We start from the raw sequence: 23,812 nt of genomic DNA, 5'->3' as shown, positions 1-23,812 counted from the left end.
TAATAAATCCAGATTTGGCTTCAGAACCTAAACGAGTCCGACGGCGGGCAGTCTGGGAGGACAGTATATGTGACAGAAACTATTATGGGATGGAGATCCAGAACTGGAGACGATCCCAGTGATTCCAGGAAGAAATCAGTTTCCTATAAATCAGATTTATCTGCTAAAAACAAACCAAACTTCTTTTCTGAACCATCTCCTCTAAGAACTTCAGGAAAAAACTCTAAGACCTTTTTTACACAGAAAAATATTAAAGCTCTGACAGAGAAATCTTTTTTTTTTCAGAACCGCATGAGCGCTCGGACCTGGAGAAGACGCAGCCGCTGCTCAGGCTCATAGGAACCAACACTTGATTTAAATATTTTATACATCAGCAATGCCACAAAGAGCAGAAATCACACAGGAAGAAAGCCAGAGACTGTCAAAATAAAAGCTGAAGATAAAAGCCGTCAGACGGAGAAAGACGGGGAGTTTTAAAATAAATTCTTGGTCTTGATTACGGAGAACCTAGAGCTCTGATTGGTTAAAAGGTTCCTGCTGTCACTACCGGTTCTGATCCACGTGGTTCTGCTTTAAAAAAACTCAGCGATCCAACGTCTGTCCAGCTGCTCCTCCTCTCCCGGTTCCGACTCCGGTCTGCAGCTCATCGCCGACCTTCACCCTCCTCTTCCTCTAGCCTCAGACATTAACCGCTCTAAGCTAATGGAGGATCAGATGCAGCGATGTTCTGGATGCTGAGGAACATCTGGGAGGAAAGGAAGGAAGGAAGCGACGGTTTGGGTCAAGTCAGTCTGTGGAGCTCCGGGAAACGTCACACCCTGATGAGGAAGTCCAGGCCGAGCGAGGCGGGGATGTGCATGGTCTCCAGGTTCAGAGCAGAGGGGGCGTAGGGGAAGAGGACGGGGAAAGTGTGCTTGGTGTCCATCAGGAGCTGGGGAGGGTCGTTCCTCTCCTGGAGGTTACTCTGCAGAAACACAGCAGGAGGAGAAAAGTCAGACGGCGCTGCAATCTGCAGAGCTGCCACTAGAGGGCAGAACTCACGTTCAGCTAATGCAGCCACTTTTGGCATTTAATCACATTTAGTTACGTTAGCACAATAGTTTTATGTCCTGCCCTGCTAACACAAAAACATTTTGTAAATGCGGAAAACGGTGGGATAAAAAAAAAAAAAGAAAATTAGGTAAACAAGAATACAATTTTAACGTTGCGATATCAAAATTGTAACTAAATAAATTAGTAAAATCTTGAAATAAAGTCCTGTCATTATGAGATTGAAGTAAAAGTTTGAGAGATCTTAACAATACAGAAATAAAGTTAAAACACTGTGAAAATAAAGATGTAACATTTTGAAAAAAGTTATATTATCAGATCAGAGTCACGACAATATGAGAATAAAATTATAATATCAGTAAATTAATTGAAATAACATTTCAAATATAATATTGTACGGCGAGCATCTTTTTGTAGCGCGGTTAAAGAAGTCGCCTATTTTAATGTCAACTCTGCGGAGAAAGATCAGTTTTACCACTGAGGTCAAACTAACTATTAAAACTACTTTTTGACTAAAATATAAACAGCTTGATTCTCGTTTTTAAAATAAAAGTCTTAGTTTTAAGTCTCAGTCGTTGCTCCAGAAAAGTTCAAAACAATCCACTGGACTTTGTTTCCAAGTTTGAAGACATTTCGCTTCCCATCCAGGAAGCTTTTGAATGAATGAATGAATGAATTATTACTTTAGGGATGCACGATATAATCGGCCCCCTATCGGTATCGGCCTTAGAACTGAATATGGGACATCGGCCACCCCACCGATATTTAACCCGATATTTGATCAGCTTCTGAGTTTCTAAAGTCTAATAAAAATACAACTTCTTCTTCTTCCTCAAAAACTTCTTTTTTACAGACTTAAAAACTTCTAAAGACGAGGGAAAAAATATTGATCCATTAAAATATCCCAATATCTTCATATGCTGATATATTGCCATTTAAAAACACCATATCAATCTCTTTTACTAATGAAATATTGCTATACGTCATCGTTATGCTACGAAATCCCCCGAAAATTCACCAAATGTTGCCATATTTTTATATGTTGATATATTGACGCGGTATCGATCTATTTTACTAACAAAATATCACAAGAATTTGCAAAATATCACGAGAGTTTGTAACAGAACGATGAAATTTCACCAGATTTTGAAAGTAAAATAGATCGATACCGCGTTTTTAAAAATCTATTTGATATCAGCATATGAAAATATATTAGAGTATATTATTTTTCAAAGTGTCAGAAATGGATAACAAAACTGCTATTTTCAATGACTACTTATTTTTGTCCAGCTTTAACATCGGTATCGATATCGGTTATCGGCTACATGAGTTTTAAAATATCGGCATATCGGATATCGGCCAAAATCCCAATATCCTGCATCCCTAGTTTACTTTATTTCGGTTTAAAAAAATTAAACAAAATAATTTTTTTTTATAAAAGAATCCATCAGACAGCAAAAAAAGGAACAGGCTGAAGCCATCATAACATTAATTCACAATAAAACATTGGTAATAATACATAATTACAAAACACAAACTGAGAAATCAAACTCAAACTTAACGTTATTTCCAACATTTTGAATTGAAAAAGCTTCCTGGATGGGAAGCGAAACGTCTTCAAACTTGGAAACAAAGTCCAGTGGATTGTTTATTAACTTTTTTGAACGACTATTCAGTCGTATCTTTAAAACATCCATCTAAAGACGACAGAAACTTAAATAGAAAAACATGGCGTCTGACTTTATTGGAGAAGTTAGAAGAGCTGGACCAGGTTCTGAACCCGGTTCAGGTTCTGACTCCTAGGACTGCAGGATGAGTAAAACTGGAGGTAAACCATCCACACTGATCAGATGTTTCCTTCTGTGTTGGTCTGGAGATCAGATCCTGTCTGGCAGCAGAGATCCAGGCTGGTTCTGTGCAGACCTGGTCCCAGCAGGACCTTCAGGAGATCAGAGACGTTGAGAGAAAACGGATCAGAACCCAGCTGGACCTGCAGGTTAGATGGTCCTCTGCTCAGTGAACGGATCTTCAGCAGGTTCCTTCAGCTGCTCCTTCCATCCATTTCGGCTCCGTCCCTCAAGCAGAACCTGAGTGGTCTGCCTCCTGAGGAGCCAACAGTTGACTGGGCCGGTGGATCCTCATGGGTCGGTTCCAGTTAAGCCCTCTGAAGCATCTTCAGAACTTCAGATCTTCATCTGAGTTCTTCTAAGACCCTAAACCATCTCCATCAGCCTGTAGTTCTTCTGTTTTCCAGAAGTTTCTATTGGAGTTGGTTCCTCCTAAACTCTGAGGTTCCTGCTTCACCTGGACCGGACCTGGGTGTTCAAGTGGAACCGGTGAGGGACTGACCTGAATGTTCCTGATGAAGGACACGGTGACGCGCTCCTCAAACTCATTCAGAGGCGTGTAGAGGTTCAGGATCTTCACGATCTGCAAAAGTCAAACAGGAAGAGATGAAAACCTGCTTCTGGGTTCAGGTTCTCAGGCGGTTCCATTCAGGGCTGAAAAACATTGTTACTACTGAGAAAAACTGGACCCATGTGTTTCTTTAGGACTAAATCAGATTTTTTTTTCCTTCTCCTCCATAATGGCTCCGCCCCTTTCTGCCTCTCTGACAACGTAAGCATCTGAACTGCTAAACAAAAACCTGTTGGTGTCGTCCCACTGGAAACCAGAAGGTTCTGCCTTATGCCGAATCCAAGCAGTTATTTCACAGTTTAAGTTTAGATGTAAAATAAACATTAGGTTCTGCTGAAGGCCTGCAGAGGAAACTGTGACCCAAACGGTCCGGTTCTGTCCTTCTCTTCAGGTTCATAAAGAACCCAAATCTTCAGAGGTTCAGGTTCTGACATTAATTAAAGGTTTTACTTTAATAGAATCAGCTGAGGCCAGAGCGTGGAGCTGTCCATGGTTCTGTTCTTAGTCCTAATTTTATGTTTTATCTTATTTTAACTCAGATTAAATCTGCTTTATTCAGGCGTTCAGTCCAGTTCTGATAAAAAGACAAAGAGACAAAAAATAAAACAATTTTATGTTTCATTTTTTCCTATTTCACTTCAATTATTTTCAGAATTTATTTTTTTGTTTTCTTTCGCTTCTGGCACTTAACCCTTATAGTATGTTAAAAAAAAATAACACTACTGGTCATTATGCTGCCGCAGTGCATGCTGGGACAGCTGTCAGTCTGGAGGACTGACAAGTCTGCTCTGATGCATGCTGGGTAAAGAGGGAGGGGCCAGAACAACATCCGGGGACTTCATTCTGGGTCTTCTGTTCTTGTGAATTGGAACAGTTGAGGTTGATGACGTTTCACAAGCACATGAGAACGCACAAGTAAATGATTAAGCCTTTTTTACTTTCCTATTACGTGTATTTGAATTTTAATTAAATTATTTTGAGGCCTAATCATCACAAATTCATGGAAGTTACGTTGTCATGGCGATGTCCAGAAAGCTAGGGCGTGGCATCACGCTCCCGGCAGCAGACTAGTAAATGAATAGGGCTGGATATTTTCGCCAAAGTCCTGAATTGATTCGATTTTGATTAATAAAGTTCTAAATCGATTAATTTCGATTCAATCTGTTTTTACAATAATTAAAGTGGTTCAACTGTGTTTCAAAATACTCGTCTTTTGTTTTTTCCTCCCACATTAAACACAAAGTGCAAACTTGTAAATCAGACAGTTTAAACCTCAGATGTGACCAAAACTGTCTCATAAGTGCAAACTTGTTTGAGAAAAGTGAAAAAGTGAAGCCTCACTCGAGCAAGCGGACGTGACACAGCAGACATTCATGAGCTGCATTATCTTCACTGCAAAAACCATATTTGCAGCGTTTTCTGTAACAACTGCAGGGTGTAGTTGAAGACATAATGTCTTCAGTCAGCCTATTGGCTATATTTGCAGCCGTCTTGCTTGAGGTAAGCTTGGGTGCATCTTTCCTGTTCATTTGAATGTGAACGTCACGCGCGTCACTATAAAATGAATCGATCTCATTCGAGACCTGGACATCGATTTTGCAAAAACGTAAAGGAATCGATTCAAAATCGATTAAATCGATTTTTTTTTTACCCAGCCCTGTAAATGAACATAGTTTAATGACAGAAACCAGGAGAAAATATGGAACAGAAACACATCTAGATTCATCCGCTAATGAGAGACTTTATCTCCACGACCTCAGAGCTCACCTGAACATTTGGACACCTGTAACCATGCAGGGCGCCCGGCCTGTAGCTCAAAGTTAGAGCATGGCGCCGCCGCGCACTTTCATATCGAATCGGGCAGTTTAACGTAACCATAGTATTTTAGATTGTTATTTTGATCTTAGGTTCTCTGTGTAATGGAGAACTGTTAAATTACATTTAAATGGAATAATAATTTCATTATTTCCTTGTGGTTTGGTAAAAGGATTTTGGAGCTAATAGAGTCACGTGTGACAATAACAAAGTGACTAAGGTTGATGCCATCTAACCAAATCTATGTTGTTATAGTGTGATTGTGAAGTTTAAATAATAGTGCATATTTTCATCTCAGAACTGATGCTGTCTGTGTTACTATGGAGGATAAAAAGTGCCAAAATTAAATAAATAAATACAGCATTAAATAAATAATTAAATGTGTAATTCATTAAATAAATAAGGAATTAAATATATAAATGTGTCATTAATTTAACAAAATACGTCTTCATTTTATTAAAAAAATATATATAATTATTTCTATCCACTGCGACACAGGACCATGAAATAAATGCACACTGAAATAATTATATTTTTTAATAAAATGAAGACGTATTTTATTAAATTAATGACACATTTATATATTTAATTCCTTATTTATTTAATGAATTACACATTTAATTGTTTATCGCTGTATTTATTTATTTAATTTTGGCACTTTTTATCCTCCATATATGACAGAGCCAATCTATTTACTTATTGAATTGTATTTTAAATGGGCCTATAGGCTCATGGGTCTTCTGTCCAGTTTCTACAGTACTTCCAGCAGCTCTGCATGTTGTGATGCTGTACTGACCTGTTGCACGGTGAGCGCGGTGCACAGTGAGCAGATGGCCTCAGCGTCCTGGGAAGTCTTCTTCTTGACCTGCAGCAGTTGAGCCGCCTGGATGATGGGCTCCAGCGTGGCAGAAGCTTTGCTCTGGAACAGGTTGTTCGCTCGCAGCCACTCCTCCAGCTGACTGGTGTTATACCTGCAGACACAGACAGGGGGCAGCCGTCAGATGCTTCTCTCTTCACTTAGGTTCTATCAGTGTTCCACCAGTTGGACCAGAACCTCCAGGGTTCGTCCATCCAACCTAAACCCTCAGAGCTCTGTGAATGTCTCATCATGAACAGGTTCTGTTTCTAAAGGATCCAGACGGGTCAGAGCTACAGAGCGGCTCCGGTCCGGTACCTGAGCTGCATGCCGGCGCTCCAGGAGCAGACGTCTTTGCGCAGCAGCAGGTTGTTGAGGGTGACGGCGTTGATGCAGTGGAAGAGCTGCCGGAACACCTGGCCCACGATCTCCGGGTCCAGACCCTGGTCCCTCATGATGCTGTTGAACTGGCTGAGCTGCCGGATCAGACCCTGCAGGGTGTAGGTGGTCGGCCCGTCCGCGTCCGTGTCCATGCTGGACGAGCGGTTCCGGTAGCCCATGGGCTTGACTCCTGCCAGGCTGGGGATGCTCTCGCTCTCCAACATGGCCGACACTAAGAGACATGGGGGGGTGGGGTTAGTTTGAACCTTTAGATACAGAAAGAGTTCTGTCTGTTAAACTCTGAGTGCAAAACCGATCACATGGGTTCAGATAGAAAACAAACTGAAAACAAAAGGACCGACGCTAAACTGGACGCTAAACTGGACTCCTGATGCTACGTTCACATCAAACACGACTTCAGCAGCAAAAAAGGTTCCGCTGCTTCATTTCTGATGCTCGTCAACATTTAGGTCAGACGTCCAGGAAAGTGAGTCCAGATGCTTCTGCTGCTCCTGTGTTCAATGCCAGAGAGCAGCTTTGCTATATTAGCTGTGATCAGCGGGTAAAAAGTAGTTAGAATTTATGTTGAAGTGAGAAAGTCCTCCTGAAAACATGGTCTGTGCAGTCAGTTCATCCAGATTATACGGAAGAGGATTAGGGCCACAGACAAAAAAAACAAAAAGTTAACTGATTTTTTAATTTTATTTCAGTATAGTATGGGGAAAAAAGTCAGAATTCTAACTTTTTTCTCAGAATTCTGACTTTTTTCTCAGAGTTCTGACTTTAATCTCAGAACTCCGTCTTTTAATCTCAGAATTCTGACTTTTAATCTCAGAATTCTGACTTTTAATCTCAGAATTCTGACTTTTAATCTCAGAATTCCGACTTTTAATCTCAGAATTCCGACTTTTAATCTCAGAATTCCGACTTTTAATCTCAGACTTCCGACTTTTAATCTCAGACTTCCGACTTTTAATCTCAGAATTCCGACTTTTAATCTCAGAATTCCGACTTTTAATCTCAGAATTCCGACTTTAATCTCAGAATTCTGACTTTAATCTCAGAATTCCGACTTTTAATCTCAGAATTCTGACTTTTAATCTCAGAATTCTGACTTTAATCTCAGAATTCCGACTTTAATCTCAGAATTCTGACTAATCTCAGAATTCTGACTTTAATCTCAGAATTCCGACTTTAATCTCAGAATTCCGACTTTTAATCTCAGAATTCTGACTTTTAATCTCAGAATTCTGATTTTTAATCTCAGAATTCTGACTTTAATCTCAGAATTCCGACTTTAATCTCAGAATCCTGACTTTAATCTCAGAATTCCGACTTTTAATCTCAGAATTCTGACTTTAATCTCAGAATTCCGACTTTAATCTCAGAATTCTGACTTTTTCTCAGAATTCTGACTTTTTCTCAGAATTCTGACTTTTTTCTCAGAATTCCGACTTTAATCTCAGAATTCTGACGTTAATCTCAGAATTCCGACGTTAATCTCAGAATTCTGACTTTAATCTCAGAATTGTGGATCTTAATGTAGATGGGCACCATGAAGGAAGAGATATGGAGCACTCAGCTTCACTGACAAAGATGTGAGTTGTTTGAGAGGGCCACTGACACATTGGTGGAAAATGACGGAATTAGGCAACTTTTTACGTGCCCGAGGGGTCCCCTCATTAATGGAGGAGCAGAAGGTCATTAAAACAAGAGAGCTAGTCTCTAAAACAGACATGGCTATGGCTTGATGCTAACACGATTGTTAGCTGTCAGAATTCTGAGATTAAAGTCAGAATTCTGACTTTTTTCCCAAACTAAACTGAAATAAAATTTAAAAATCAGTTAACCTGTTTTTTTTTTTTTTTTTTTTTTTCCCAGTGGCTCTAATCCTCTTCCGTAAGATTACCATCCTGCCTTCAAAGATTATTTCTCTGTGGGAGCCGCTCAGACCCCCACATACCGGCGCTGCGCTGTCACTGGGAATCCCCAGCAGCAGCTGCCTCAGGCCCGCTCGCCTCTTGGGGGTTTTCCCCTCCTGTTGGTGGCGGCTGGAAGTAGATGTTAGCGTTATTTAAGGTCTGTGCTACAAACTGAACATGTTATCCCGCAGGTTTCTACATTTGAAGTTAATTTAGGCGTTAATAAACTGTTTCAGAGGAGTGATCATAGCGCTCTGCATCAGCAGTGCTGCGTCTGACTCCCTGCCAGCTCCCAGATCAGCTTCTCTCATTGGTTGATGCGGTGCGTTCAGCAGCAAAAATAAAATTTTTCTCCAGGATCTGCTGCTTGTGAATTTTTTGAACCTATTAGCAATGCTTCTGGGGAAAAATTAGGGCGTACCAAAGTCTCACATCCAAAAAACAGAGCGCACGATCTCTAATATTTATAGTAAAGAGCGTACGATGTACGCCGGTACGCACTGCTAGCTAAAAGTCGGCATTTAAAGAACGCTGAGAGGAACCATCAGAACACTTCAAGTTTGCTGAGAATCAGATAAAGAGCCAGAGGTTTTCCTAGGTTTGTACAGCATACAGTAAATCAGTGCTTCCCCTCCCCCACCTGTTGCTGCAGGTGCCTCCTAGCCTTGGTTTTCCTCCTCATGGTTTTTTTTTATTTTTTGGGGCTGCTGTACAAGTTATTGACCCTCAGGAGGAAAATTACTGATACTTAGTGACTCGGCGGTCGGTATTATTTGCGGTGAAACTTAGCTAGCTTCAGCTTCTCTGAGTTAGCTCAGGCTAGCATGGCGCTCTTTAAGGCTGGGCAATTAATTGCGTGTGCAATTCAAATCTTAGAGGTTCTCAATTTTAGTCACAATACATTTAACAAGACACTTAATTTCTCCCTTAGGTGACAGTAATACGATTAAAGTGGGCATGCTGTCGCACAGAAGGGAACAGAGAGCTGCAGCTAGCATCTAGATCTATGCTTTATAGTAGAAGAAAGAACTTTTTCATAATAATGTTACAGCAAAGTCCTGCAGAGCTGGATTCTGAAGATGCTAAGAAGTTCATGAGGCGCAGCTTCAGCTGCTCTAGACCTTTGGATGCGCCTTGATGCGCGTAAATCATTGACTTTGCATGTAAAGCGGCTGCTTCTGCTGCCCAAAGCGTGTCTGGTGTGAACAGCTCCCTCAACAACCAGTTTGTTCCTTTTTATCTTTCAGATCTTCTGTTTTTCCTCTGCATGACGTTCAGTTCTGGACCCAGTCCTAATATTATCCACTTTATTTATAAAACCCAGAAAAATCATCTACATGCCGATGACATCTAGCTACTGTTTTTAAATAGTTTAAATATTGTGTTTCAGCAGATTGATTGGGATCACGAGGTTCTGAGGGATGTTATGATCATGAACCGTCGGACCACAGAGACTCCACATCGCCCCCTGCTGGTCTCCCCTCATCAGCATCTGATTAAATGAAGGTAAACCTGATCTGGACTCAGGATGATCTGGTTCTGGTCAGAACCACCCAGATCCAGATGTTTTGATGGAGAACAGGAGGAGAAGAGCTGGACTCACCGATCATGGGCTGGATGATGCCCTCGGCCACCTTGATGAGCTGCTGGTAGATCTGGATGGAGAGGTCGCTCAGGACCTGCCGGTACTCGGCCAGGTCGAAGTTCTTCAGGCAGTGCTCGTTCTGTTTGGGCGTGTTCTGCGTCATGAAGGCCTGAGGAAGAGGAGCAGAGAGGAGCTCAGAGAGGGGTGGGGGGAGGCAGATGTTCCAGATGTTCCTCAGGCGGCGGAGCTCACCTCCTCCCCGCTGTACTGCTTCAGGCAGTGCAGCAGCCGGCTGCTGTTGGCCAACCAGAAGGACATCATCTCAAAGTCGTCGTTGTTTCTCTGCGGAACCATCAGAACATCGTTAGTGTGTGCTGACAGTAGCTCTTTCCAGCCAGCAGGTGGTGCTGTTTTCATGTTAAGTTTGTTATTGAACAGTAGATTTGAGTTTAGAAACACGTGGATCCTCCGTTATCCTGTTTTATTGTTTATAGAAAGCCCTGCTTAAAAGTATTTTGTGTTATTTTATTAATTCTGACACAAGACTGATGTTTTTTACACAGTATTAAGTATTTTTGCCCGCACTATTTTAATGATTTGACTACTGTTGGATTCTAAATCATGATTTTTTTAATCTTTATTTGTAGTTTCACTCTTTAGGCATTGAAAGCAACGTCAATCAAAGGGAGCTACGCCTGTCAATCGTCTATAAGAATAACAGGCCTCAGCCTTCGTTAGACGGGAGGCGGGGGGGAGCAGAACGCACCTTCAGGACCTTCTTGATGGCGTTGATGGTGGAGGTGAGCAGAGACTCCACCTTCTGGTCGTCGTTGACGTAGTCGGCGTGGCGGATGCACATGAAGAGGATGTAGGCGGGCAGGCAGGGGACGGTGGCCGCCACCGAGCTGGGCCGGATGTCTGGGGACGAAAAAACTGAAGGTCAGAAGATCCTCCGGTTCGGCTTTTAGCTCTACAAACGGGTCCAGTTCCCACTGCGAGGCGGTTCTGAAACCTCACTGGATCCTGGTTGGAGTCGGAAGCAGGAAGTCCAGTCAGGGTCTCACCTGTGATGAGCGTCTTGATGAGCAGCACCTCGTCCTCCTTCATGTACTCCAGCATCCCCTCAAAGTCCTTCTCCTTCCTCTGCAGGGTCACCTGCCGGGTCAGCTCCCCCTTGCTGCTGCCGCTCTGAGCCGCAGCCTGAGCTGCTGGAACAGAACCAGAACCAGGAACTACGTCAGGATCTGAAATCATCTACTGATCCACCAGAACGGGTGAAGAACCGACATGCGGCTCGGTTCCAGGTCCGGGTGAGGACGTCTGGACGTCCAAGAGAACCTAAACGGTCATCAGACCCAAAGAGACCCAGAGGAAAAAAGGTTCTGGTTCGGAGGAACCTCCTACCTGCCAGCTCCTGGACCTTCTTCATGTAGATCCTCAGCTGCTTCTTTAGCTTCCTCTCGTTCTTCTCCAGTTTCTCCACCAGCTCCTTGAGGTCCTACGGGTGGACAGAGTGTTCAGGATGAGGAAGGTGACACAGGAAGCGGTTCTGGAGTTCCAGCAGGTCCGAGTTCCTCACCAGGTTATCGTTGGTGAGCCGAGTGATCTCCTGCTGGACGCTGTACTCCACCTTGGCCTCCGGGGACAGAGACGAGGTGTAGTTGAGGAGCTCCTGCTTTTTCTCGATGTCGTCCTTCAGCAGCTCGATCTGGGTGTGCAGAGCCTCCAGCTCGTCCCGGTGCTGCCGGGTCTGGGTCTGCAGCTGGGCCTCCAGGAGCCTGGAGGAGAACAGAGGCCGGTTATACCCGGAGAAACAGTCGGTCAGGACCAGCTCGGGTTCTGGTTTCATCCCAGACATCAGAACCGGACCCAGAGGTTCTTCACACCACGCAGATCTCTACTCTACGGAGCACACAGAGACCTGGCTACTTGTTTCAGACCCTGGTAGGCCAGACCCAGCTCCCCGTCCTCGTTCAGCAGACACCAGTCCTGCAGGTTACTGGTGTCCAGCAGCAGCAGCGGGGGGGGGGGACAGACACAGGAGAGCAGAGCAGAGTGAGGACACAAGCAGAAGCACAGATGCTAACATGCAGTTAATGCAGCAACAAACTCAGACATGTTAGAAAAGAACCAAGCAGAGCCGATCGGATCAGAACATTTAACCAACGGGGCTCCTGATGTGTTACACCAGCATTCCCATAATCAAAACCAGTTTATCCCTTTAGTTTTGTATGGAAAAAAAACGTCACACTCACTAAACGGGCGTGTTTCCCTTTAGTCACGTACAAAAAGCTATTTTTTAATGTTTTTGAAGCGTATGGCGATCTGTTTTTTGGGACATGACTAAAGGGATAAAAAATCAAAATCTAGAGAATTCATGTTTTCTTAAAATAAGTGCATTTGTTATTGAATTGAGGAGATTAGAGACGTTTCGCCAATGATTTAAAATAAGAAACAACAATTGCATTGTCTTATTTCAAGTGCATATTATCTAATTATCTTATTTTAGGAGTAAAAATAGTCATTCTATTGACAAACGACCTCATTTACCTACTGAAATGAAGGGTAAATACATTTAATTTAAGAAAATTTTACTTATTTCTAGATCGTTTTTCCAGTGTTGTGTTTGGTTTCCCCTGATGTCTTCATGGTTCTGGTTTGCTTTACATTTTTAGTTGGATTTTTGGATTCCTGCGTTTGTTAAACTGTTTCCTTTGATTAAATCTGCAAGAACTCACCTCTGCCTCCCTGCCTCTGCATTTGGGTCCACAATCACCAACCAACACGTGACAGTTTAGCTCTATAACATTCTGCTCAAATCAAGGGTAAATACAATTCATCAAAGAATATTTTACTCATTTCTAGATAATTTTTAGTAACTTCTGCGTAACTTATCAAGAAGTTCTCTCCAACGCATATCAGCGTATCTGACGTGTTCCAGACGAGTGCTGAACGTGTTTCTACCTTCCAGCTACTGTATAATGGCGTTTTGGCAGCGTTTTGGTATAAAGGGGGTTCACAGGAGGAAAGCGTCAGTTCTCCTCCAGACTTCATCCCCATCATAGGGTGAGCCAGAAGGTGAGTGATGGATCCTCCCTGCGTTCACGCCCAAGGTCAGCGACCTTCCTAGCAGACATGATCCTGTCGTTGGACATAAGCTCTGTATTAATTCTAAATTCTCTATCTATGTGCCTAAAATTGAAAAAATACATAGAAAGTTCAGCGTATGCCAGCGTTTTAGGGTATTCTGGGACGTCAGGCATACGCTGCCTAATTTGGCAAGGTGTGACAGGGCCCTAAAGGAATGAAAATAAAGATGGTAAATAATAAAAGTAGATCTCTTAACACTGAGGTTATTTACTCCTATTAAGGCATCCAGACCGTTTTTATTAAGCAGAGAAGAAAAACAAGCAGGACTGAGCAGCGGACAGGAGAAGACAGACGGAGACAAAAGCTGCTGTAACCAAGGTGATATTATGAGCCATTAGCACCTCCTTCCATCACTCTGACCTTTAGCATCAAGGATCAGATCATTAGTTTCTGCTGCCTGGAATATATCAGCAAAGGTTCTTGGTCTCCAGCAGGACATGGACTTACTTCTTGGACTCACACAGTCCATGGTACGCTTTGAGGGCCTCCTCTTTGTCCATTGGCTCTTTGCTGTTGTTCAGTCCTCCATCAACCTCACTTTCCTGTGAGGGAGCAGAAGATCGGTTACAGAACATGAAAACGACATTTAAGTCCTTCCTTCCTGAGCTGCAGCTTCGGAAAAACAGGTTCCTTCATCAGCTTTCAGAAATAATTAATGAACCTTTCAGGAAGAAGTAAGAACATCCACAGCTAAACATGAAACCCGAAGATAAACTGATATATGTCACTGAAAACATATTTTTTCCTTTTTCTTTAAAGGTTAATGTTCAGCATAAACTTCTACGCAGATGATGATCCCATTTATCTAAAGTTTCAGGTAACGCTGTCTTTTACAGTACATCAATAACCAGGTAATAACATAGCAAGTTACACTATATTATTAGCTAACAAGAAACACTTTAGGGAGAATTTTGGTAGCCATCCTGATCCTGATCACTCGCAGATCAGTCTGGAGACTCTCCGTCAAGGAAAATTTGGAGCCGTTCACCAAACGAACGTCCAATCAGCGTTGGCTTTGAGGCGGGTTGAGGTGTGACGCAACGAGAAGCGCGACAGTTCGGTCTTAAGAACATGGCGGCTTCAGCCGATGAAACTAGCGTTAGCGTGGCTATCGAGCGAGTTTTATCGGAATTACAGAGTATTTCTTCACTGAAAGAAGAGCAAAACACTGCTCTGGAGGCTTTTCTCAGAGGAAAAGATGTTTTTGCTCTTCTCCCGACTGGTTTCGGCAAGAGTTTGATCTATCAATTGGCTCCTCTTCGTCGTCGCTCTGTTAGTACGTCATATGCTTCGTTGATCTGATTGGTTTATTTGGCCCGTCTATCACCAACATAGTCCAATCAGCTAACCAGTATTTTCGCCCCTTCCCAAAATTACTTCAACGGAAGGTTTCCAGATGGATAGGCGGAGCAAATCCATCTGACGGAGTCAGGTTAGAATTTTGGTGCCGTTCCTTAAATTTTTGGTAGACAGGGTAAAGTCAGCTAGCTTAACGTAGTCCGACTCAATTCTAGTCAGAATGAGTCTGATGCTGCTCCATAGAGCTGTGATTATGGGGCGTGTTTCGAACGAACCAGGAAAAAAAATGCCTCTGCACTCAACTGGATAGACCTACAACCAATAAGAGCAACGGAGTGCGTGACGTATGTTAAGCGACGCATAGTTGTTGTCAACAAAAATCAAAGCGTGCAGTTGCACGCCTAGAATAAGAAGATTAGCATGAACGATTTTTGCAAGTGTTGGAAAAAAATTAATTTGCTGTCGATATCTTCTAGAACAGACCTAATAGCAGAATCTACTCACCTCAACTCTCCAGCGGCAGCCATTGTTGTTGTCGCCCAAGCGCGCTTTGGTCACGTGGTTGATTACGTTACTGTTGATCATCTGTCCATCATCGTATAAAGCCCGCCCTGACAATTTGATTGTCCCGCCAGATATTGTGCGAGCATACTCGCGCTACTATTGAGCAATGCCAGACCGAACTTCCCGACCTCAAACGTTGTGGGCGGGACTAAGTTTGGAATGGCACCCAGGCTAAAAGTCAGCCTTCTTAGATGTCAAACCGTTATTTACGGGTAAATAAGTAATTTCACCGACATAAATAATGTGTTATTATCTAGTAAAATGCAGTTTAATACTTGGCATATAACCGTAAACCAAACCTAGAATAAAGCAAACCAATCTTCTTAACTAAACTCTTATTTATATGTAACATTAGTTCAGTTTTATAACGCTTTATTTACCTGATGATAAGTTACTTTTACTTTGTAAGCCGTTGGTAGGCGATGGCCAATAATAGAAACTGTTATGTGGTAACTTTATGGTAATAACCCACCAAAAGTATCGGTTGTTACATAGTAACATACAACTCTAATAATTACCTGCATAGCTTAATTTTGGGGTAAATACCAAATAAAGTTTTTCCTATTACCAAGTAATATAGTGCGACTTGCTATGTTATTACTTGGTTATTGATGTACTGTAAAAGAAAGCCTTGCCAAGTTTTGTAGAAGCAGTTTTTTTGCCTTATATATTCTTACACGTGGCCCTATACTTACTTAGCAACAAAACAGTACATGCTGAAGGTCAAGTATGAGTCTTAGCAATAATACAGTCCCTAATGCCTTTTTCGTACGCAATTAGATGATATATTAAGAGGTTTTGGCATAAACAGAGAACATCTGTATAAACACTCCGAGTTTTAAAGCAACCGCTGGCGTCGGCCAGCACACGTGAATTCCAGTAATCTTTCGACATGATATTCCTGTGCTTTGCAGTTACGTAATGCGATGTTGAGACTATAAAACAACTGAGAAGTCATGAGAGTTTCGGGGGAATAACTGAAATGTGACGATGCAGTGCTGAATGTATGAAGGGTTTCAGACGGCTGTATGAATTCGGTTTTGTAATTAAATGTTTCCCCCCCTCCAGATGATAAAATGGTGTGAATCGTGGCCTTCTTTCTGTCATAAGGGAATTCTACCAATGAGCTTTCATAGTTTCAACCTTTCAACCTTAAATCCGATCTTCCGGGTCTGGTTTTCAGCGTCAGTATAAAGACTCACGATGCGTTCGCTCTGCTCCTGCAGCTGGACGTTGCTCACGATCTGCGTCCTCAGGATAAGGACCTCTTCCTTACGGGCGTCGAGCTCCTCGTTGGCTGCCCTCAGCTGACTGAGCAGCAGGTTGTAGCTGTCCTGCAGCTCATTGGACGAGCTGTCCTGCGATGCTCGCTCAGAGATGGTCTTCCTCAGGTCGTTCAGGTCGTTCTTTAGCTTCTTGTTTTCCGATTCCAGCTCCTGTCTCTGTTGAGGAACGCAGCTTCTGTTACCATCAAAACCTGAACTGCTTTTCCTGCTTTCATTAGAAATATGTCTACATTATTGGTGTCTTATAAACATCTAATAAAAACAAAACATCTTCACTATGTTAACGAGAGCCTATTGCCTTATAACAGGGAACTGGTTTCAGCGTTCACACCAGGACCTCTGCAGTTTTTGCTTCTGGTTCTGTTCCAGCGGCTCAGGCTGTTTTAGAAGAGCTACGGGAACTGTATACTCCAGCAGCAGTGTGTCAGTTAGCTTGTCGCAGGTATATTTTTGATTTATGTCCCATATTGAGGCGTGGTCTGCGCAATGTTATTCCACGCCACAACGCTGGAGGGATAATCATGAACTAGCTAGGATTGTGGGTGTCCGTGTGTCGGTTTGACGAGCTTGTTTGCCGTCTACAACCCCTGACCCAACGCCGGACGACACACAGTTCACCCGTGAGTGTTCCCCAAAGGCTGGCCGTGGCGCTGAGTCTTTTGGCTTCGGGTGCAAACCAACAGACCGTCGCACAGAGCTACAAACTAGCATCCTGTACGGTGTCTGGGATAGTGTCCGAGGTGTGCCTGGCGTTGTGGAGGGCACTGTTTCTGCCATTAGGAACCAATCAGGAAATACGCATAATGTAGAGCGGATGTAGATTTGACCAATCAGAGGCCTCCTGTCTGCGGTCACCTACAATTTGGAGGCATATCCAGGGTTCTCACAGCATAAGGCAAGTAAAATTCAAGACTTCTAAAGACTTTTTAATGCCACTTGAAATAAAAATTTAAGACCATATTCACAAGAAACACAAGAAAAACTATTTTTCTTTGTATGGTTTTTTGAGTATGTTTAAATTGGTGATAAGTGGAGGCGTTGCAGAGACAAGGGTGGAACTAAACTGAGAAATACCGGCTGTTTCTCTGCAACTCCATTTTGACGCTTTGTGTTTCGTGCTTCGCATGTGCGACTCCACTGCCTTAATTCCCATCGTTCTGAGCTTGAATGACTTCTTGCATAAATCCACTGAGCCTCATGTATGTTCCCTGGTTTTAGCCATGGAGGAAACTCTTGGCTGGAGACAATTTTCGTTACGTTTACACTTGCTCATATTTTCCAGACAAAAAGTTAATGGTGCATCTCCCAAATGTCCCGGCAGCAACAACGCTTTATTGGTTCCGCTATCGGGACGGAAACAATAATGGCCAGCCGTTACTTTATTTTTTTTTTTAATTGTCAATTTTAACATTTTATTTAGATTACAAAAATAAATCGTAATAAAAATAATCCTATTTATGATGTTTTAAAAATTAAGACCTACAAAAGACTGATTTAAGACATTTTAATACCAATTAAGGCCTTTTAAGACTTTTTAAGGACCTGCGGGCAGCGGCGTAGGAAGCGGGGGGGACGGGGGGGACATGTCCCCCCCAATATAAAAGCCAGGTGGATATGTCCCCCCCAAAAATTGTACCGCAAAATATTAGATTTTGACATTTTTTTAACTAGCGTGCTTTTATTTTGAAGGCGCAGCATAGCGTTACGTCACTGTACTCCCCCTCCCCTCTCTTAACTGCTGAGTGTTTGAGCACTCAGTCAGCAGGGAGGGAAACGGCGACACAGAAATCAGAAACTTGTGAAAGAGGTATAATAGTCTGTCGGGATGCTGCTATGAATATTGCCCATTTATAACGTTTTGTTTTTAGTTCACTTTCATATATAGAAACTGAATCTTTTTGGTTTAGTCATCTTAGTCTTGTAGGAAGAGGATTAGGGCCACTGAAAAAAAAAAAGTTAACTGATTTTTACATTTTTTTTTTAGTTTAACATGGGGAAAAAAGTCAGAATTCTGACTTTTCTCAGAATTCTGACTTTTTTCTTCTGACTTTTTTCTCAGAATTCTGACTTTAATCTCAGAATTCTCACTTTTTTCTCAGAAATCTGACAGATGATTAATATTTCTAATCAATTTACAGTGTTTTTATTTTTTTTCGGGGGGTACTTATACAGATACATAAAAACAAGTAGGTCTAACTAAAAAATAACCAGAATATATGTTTAGAGTAAAGATTGACTAGTGTTTACACAAGCACACAATTTCAAATCTGCTGAGCTTGCTGTGCAAGAAAATTTTAAATATACGTATAAAGAAATATAACAGGAAGTACTGCTAAAACATAAACTAAATGTTAAATAATGTAGATATTGGTTTAAAAAATTCTTCAGATTTGGAAATTTGGAAGGAATACATAATTTTGAAATTAATCAACAAATCTGGTAAAAAAAAACAACAAAAAGAAATAAAAAATAAAAGTTGCACTTTTTTACTTGAGGAATTTGTTGAATAACTTCATAATTATGAGTTTAACTAGTTGGAGGTAATGCTACACTTCTCTGCTTCCTGTCCTGCTCATAAAAGGTAAACATTATAAACCCACCATCCATTTTCTACATTATTTGGAAAACACAACACAAATGTAATATAACAAAAGTATGTTTAAAAACAAACATGTTAGCATCCAGCCATAGCCATGTCTGTTTTAGAGACTAGCTCTCTTCTGCTCCTCTATTAATGAGGGGACCCCTCAGGCACGTAAAAAGTTGCCTAATTCCGTCATTTTCCACCAATGTGTCACTGGCCACCTCAAACAACTCACATCTTTGTCAGTGAAGCTGAGTGCTCCACATCTCTGCCTTCATGGTGCCCATCTACATTAAGATCCAAAATTCTGAGATTAAAGTCAGAATTCTGACCTTTTTCCCGTATTAAACTGAAATGAAATTTAAAAATCACTTAACTTTTTTTTTTTTTTCAGTGGCCCTAATCCTCTTCCGTAGTCTTGGGCTGATCACTCATCCAATATTTAACTGCTAACTTTCTCTAGACGTTTGCTACGCTAGCCAAAATGTTTTTTTTTTTTTATATATATCTCATTTCAGTACAATGCCACCACCAACTAAAAGGCTGAAACAGCAGTAGGACTTACTCAGATTTTTTTTTAAAGAGAAACGTCAGTGTGAGTAACAGTCACCTAACACAACTTGTGTTGAAATTAGCCCGATCTGGGCGTGCGTTTAACGAGGATTTTTTTATTTTTTGCGTGGTTTTGATTCGCCGAAATGGACAGATGTTATACCTGCCGCGCTCCTGATCGTTAGTTAAAACCACAGGGAGAATTAATTTTAATTCTTAGCAGCGGCAGTCGCATTGGTCGTGCAGCAGTCCACTGCACAACCACTAATTAACCAACTAATTAACTTCTGCACCTTTATTTCCTCAAATAAACTGCTGGCTCCTCTTTTTAGACGATAAACAGATTAACACAACATTGACAACTCTGTAGTTTTCTCTGTTCTGTACTGCAAACTGGAATTAAAGGCGCCATTTCTACCAAAGGTCTTGACAGACTGGCCACCTGTCTAGGGTGTATCCCGCACCAGCACCTCCCGACCCCACTAAGGAACAGGGTGTACAGAAAATGGAAGGATGGATGGATTTCTACCAAAGGTTGATAATGCGTTTTTGAACCAGATGCTTCAAAGCGCCCTGTCCATAATTCTTCAACACACTGTCAGCTCCCTCTGTCAGTCAACCTATATAAATTCATTTTTGACCATTATTGCAAGTTTGACAAAATAAAACATATCAAATTTTGCACATGTGTGGCTTAGTGAATTGTTTTTAATCAAACTGAAATATTTGATTTTCTAGTGTGATGCAGACACTAAATATGCTAAGGGTTGAAGCCCTTGAAAGACATCTCCCTTTGCTTAATAAAAGACTCCAGTCATTTTGTTTGGTGATATGCTCACATCTTATGAACAAATGCATTATGTAAATTTTAAATGCATTATTTTTGCAAGACACATTTATAAAGGAATAAAGTAAAAGATTAAATAGCCTTTTTTTAAGTAGCATACTTAAGATATGTTTCTGTTGAATACGAATCTCAGATTTCCGACATGTGTCCCCCCCAATAGTAAACATATTCCTACGCCCTTGCCTGCGGGAACCCTGATATCTGCGTTAACTGCAACACACGCAGACGACCTGGTCTCTGAGCATAAGCCAGGCTTTACGGTTTACTATAAAACAGAAGTTTTGATGTTCTAAAGTCAAACCGGACTGAATAAAGACAGAAGACGTTCCTCTGAGGTACCTTCAGGTTGTTGTAGGCCAGATCTGCAGTTTCCACGTCAGAAGTTGGGCTCTTGGCCTCAGAACCCTTTGAGGAAAAAAGATGTTAATTATTCTGACTCTGGTTTCCTGCAGACCGTCGTTTAGAAGCTCGTCCTGGCCTTAAGGATACTGACCTTACGCTTGGCGATCTCCTCCATCTTGTCCAGGTTGACCTGCAGCCTCTTCCTCTCCGTCTCCAGCTCTCTGACTCGTTTCTGCAGCTTCATGAACAGACTGATGTCCATCGCCGCCTTCTCCACCCCCATCTCCTGAAAACCAGCAGAACCGCACAGAAATGAGGCAATGAGCCCACCTTTAAACAGGAAGGATAAGCTCCGCCCCCCTGACTCACGTCCACCAGCTGGATGGAGTCCTCGGTGTCTCCCACCTCGGAGGTGGAGACAGACGGGTAGTTGGAGTCGGACTCCAGGCTGATCTGGTCAGACGTGGTCCTGCGGTGGCCGGGGTGGAACTGGAGGATCACAGACAGAAGGACACGATGAAGATGGAGCAACAGCTAAACTTCAGCAAGAACTACTGAGATAAAGACTCAAAAAGCTGTTAATAGATGGTGCTGCAGGTAGAACATCTGAAGAACAAAGTTCTGTAACATCAGAACCAGTTGGTCTCTGCTTGGACATCAAACTGTTGGTTCCTTTTGTGTTTATCAAAGGTTCTGTACGGTTCAGGAAACCCGGATCCTCCAGAGGAACCCCTGCTTTCTCATCAGATTCTGCTGGCAGCCTGGAGGCTCCAGGTCTGACCTGGGGTCAGTCTCACCTTGCTCAGGGACACCTCCTCCTTCAGGTTCTCATATCTCATTTCCAGCCTGGAGAACTCTTTCAGGAGGTTCTGGTAGCGTTCTCGCTCCTGGTCCAGCTCCGTCTCCAGGGACGAGCTGCTCAGGTCCTCTGAAGAACAAACAAAGCGCTCATGAGGAGAACCTGGACCTGGAACTCCAGAGGAGGAGACGGTTCTGGTTTTACCTGCAGAGTTCTTGGCCTGCTGCTGGATCCGTCGGTTCATTTCCTCCTTCTCAGTCTTCAGCAGGGAGTTCTCCCTCTCCAGCTCCTCCACCCGCTGAGGATCAAACACATCATTACCACCACAGAGTTCCACACCAGAACCTTCTGCCCCAGATGCTTCAGGTGTGCTCTCACCTGAGTGAGGCTCAGCTTCTCACTGCCGTGCTCCTCCTCCATTTTCTTCCTCTGGGTGTGCGCCTCCTGCAGCTCCTCCCTCAGCTTCTCCACCTCCTCCTGTAGTGACATCACCTTGCCTCCGTCGGGCTGCTGGTTCCGGACCAACTCCAGCTCCTTCTGCAGCTTAGTGACCTCTGAGCCCAGGGAGGCGTTCACCGTCAGCAGCTGCTCGTTCTGCGTCTTCAGCTCCTTGGACTGAAAGGGACACGGTGTCGGTCGGGTGCCTCTGCGGACCCCAGGGGCCGGCTGTGTCGTAAAGTACCTGCTCGTCCATCTTCCTCGTCAGCTGGACGATCTTGTTCTCCATCCCTGTGTTGAGCTTCTTCAGATGCTGTGCGGAGCGCGCTTCGATCTTCCGCTGCTTCAGGAGCCGCTTGGCCTGCATCCTTCTGAAGCCGCACTGGATGACGATGGCGGCGTTGCGCGCCCGCAGGAACTTCTTCCTCTGCAGCCAGCCGCGGACGTGCTTCTGGATGATCATGGCCTTGTGGTGCAGCAGGAACTGCAATGGAACCAGCATTCAGTGACCAAACAGCAGCAACGTCTGAGTTATTACAGTAGGAAGAAAAGATTCCCGTCAAAATAAAAGTCCTACATATATCCTATTGGGGGGAAAATGATGTAAACGGTATTAATTTCTCCTTCAAAATAAGAGCTTCAGACTCACATTAGATGAGAGGAAGGTATAGTTTAGAAGGGGGATGCATTTCAAAGTAAAAGCATTAATTAAATCCCAGGATTAGGCTCTAAAAAAGTTGATATTTTACAGAATAAAAGCCTCAAGATCTCATAGTTTAGACCAGGCGTTCCCAAATATTGCACTCTGTATTTATTCATAAATATAAAGCAACTTTTAAATATATGCACCTTTTAAAACAACATTTAATTACTTAAGAAAGGGCTGCAACTATTATTTTACCAATGTTTTAACCTAACGATTATTTTTTCTATTAATCAATTCGTAAATGGATAGTAATTATTCAGAATTTCCTCATGAAAAATTCTGGGATGAGCAAACCGCTTTAATCTTAATTGCAAAATATTTATCTTTAACGTTTTTGGCATAATTACAACTAATCATTCTGCTAATGGCATGTTTAACATATGTCTGTAAATCTTCTAATGATTAATTGATTACTAAATTAATTGTATTATTTCAATAATTAAAGAATTGTGATCAATTCAGCAAACTGTTTTCTGCTCAAATTTTATTTACATTTAATATTTTAGTAATAAAATACATAAATAATTATTTTTTGATCTTTTCTGCCCTCCATATATGTCATGGATCACAGCTTAACCCCCCTTTGGGAATCCCTGGTTTATAGCAATGCACTGCAAAAACAATCTAGAAATAAGTAGATTTCTTAAATTAAGTGTATTTACCAATGGAAAGAGTATTTTTACTCTTTAAATAAGATGATTAGATAAAATGCACTTGAAAGAAGACAATGAAATAGTTTGTTCTTATTTTAAATGTAAATTGTCTTGTTCTATTGGCAAATTGTCTCACTTACCTCCTCAATCCAAGAAAGAATTCACTTATTTTAAGACAAAATAACTTAATAAGCCTCTGTGTCTCTAAACTAGCCTTTTCAGAATAAAGCTCAGATACTTTCCAAAATAAAAGGTTCCGTTTTCACAAAGCAGGTTCTAGATTTTTAATGAGCCAGAACCGGACCAGAACTTTTCACTGAGGTGTTCTGCACTGAGCACCATGTTTCATTAATGTTTTATTTAATTTTATTCTAGACTAACGCTAACTGAGCTGAATCTGCTGGTTCTATTCTAATATGTTTGGTTCTGATCCGGTCCACTGAGGTCTAACTTCATGTGAGGGTAGAAGGCTGGATGGGGAGAAGCTTTCAGCCTTTAGGTATAAAGGTTTATCTGTGTGGCTGAGCTGCAACAGAAATCATTTCCCACTGGAAGTTCTGACTCA

At 42.2% G+C, this 23,812-nt stretch overlaps 1 protein-coding gene across 5 annotated transcripts in view; it reads right to left on the bottom strand.

The window, feature by feature from the left end:
• Nucleotides 1-811: 811 nt before the first annotated feature.
• Nucleotides 812-23,812, bottom strand: part of myo5b (myosin VB) — a 58,549-nt gene continuing 35,548 nt past the window's right edge. For 2 of the 5 annotated variants that reach the window (XM_038280503.1, XM_038280511.1), the window contains exons 20-39: nt 22,133-22,372; nt 21,829-22,065; nt 21,655-21,748; nt 21,449-21,579; nt 21,021-21,140; nt 20,803-20,937; nt 20,649-20,714; nt 16,243-16,482; nt 13,625-13,719; nt 11,949-12,026; nt 11,607-11,805; nt 11,432-11,525; nt 11,092-11,235; nt 10,794-10,945; nt 10,280-10,369; nt 10,046-10,196; nt 6,458-6,752; nt 6,080-6,254; nt 3,400-3,480; nt 812-964 (exon numbers count right to left, since the gene is read on the bottom strand). In XM_038280503.1, the coding sequence (XP_038136431.1) occupies nt 812-964; nt 3,400-3,480; nt 6,080-6,254; nt 6,458-6,752; nt 10,046-10,196; nt 10,280-10,369; nt 10,794-10,945; nt 11,092-11,235; nt 11,432-11,525; nt 11,607-11,805; nt 11,949-12,026; nt 13,625-13,719; nt 16,243-16,482; nt 20,649-20,714; nt 20,803-20,937; nt 21,021-21,140; nt 21,449-21,579; nt 21,655-21,748; nt 21,829-22,065; nt 22,133-22,372 (2,970 nt within the window). The remainder of the gene's footprint in view (nt 965-3,399; nt 3,481-6,079; nt 6,255-6,457; nt 6,753-10,045; nt 10,197-10,279; nt 10,370-10,793; nt 10,946-11,091; nt 11,236-11,431; nt 11,526-11,606; nt 11,806-11,948; nt 12,027-13,624; nt 13,720-16,242; nt 16,483-20,648; nt 20,715-20,802; nt 20,938-21,020; nt 21,141-21,448; nt 21,580-21,654; nt 21,749-21,828; nt 22,066-22,132; nt 22,373-23,812) is intronic. The other 3 variants (XM_038280520.1, XM_038280529.1, XM_038280534.1) reach the window with 3 other exon arrangements.

This window comes from Cyprinodon tularosa, unplaced genomic scaffold (genome assembly GCF_016077235.1).
Source record: "Cyprinodon tularosa strain WSP-4 unplaced genomic scaffold, ASM1607723v1 ctg1028, whole genome shotgun sequence".
In the NCBI taxonomy this organism is placed as follows: domain Eukaryota; kingdom Metazoa; phylum Chordata; class Actinopteri; order Cyprinodontiformes; family Cyprinodontidae; genus Cyprinodon; species Cyprinodon tularosa.
The sequence above is the reverse complement of the archived record's forward strand: the minus strand, read 5'-3'. Positions and strand labels throughout refer to the sequence as shown.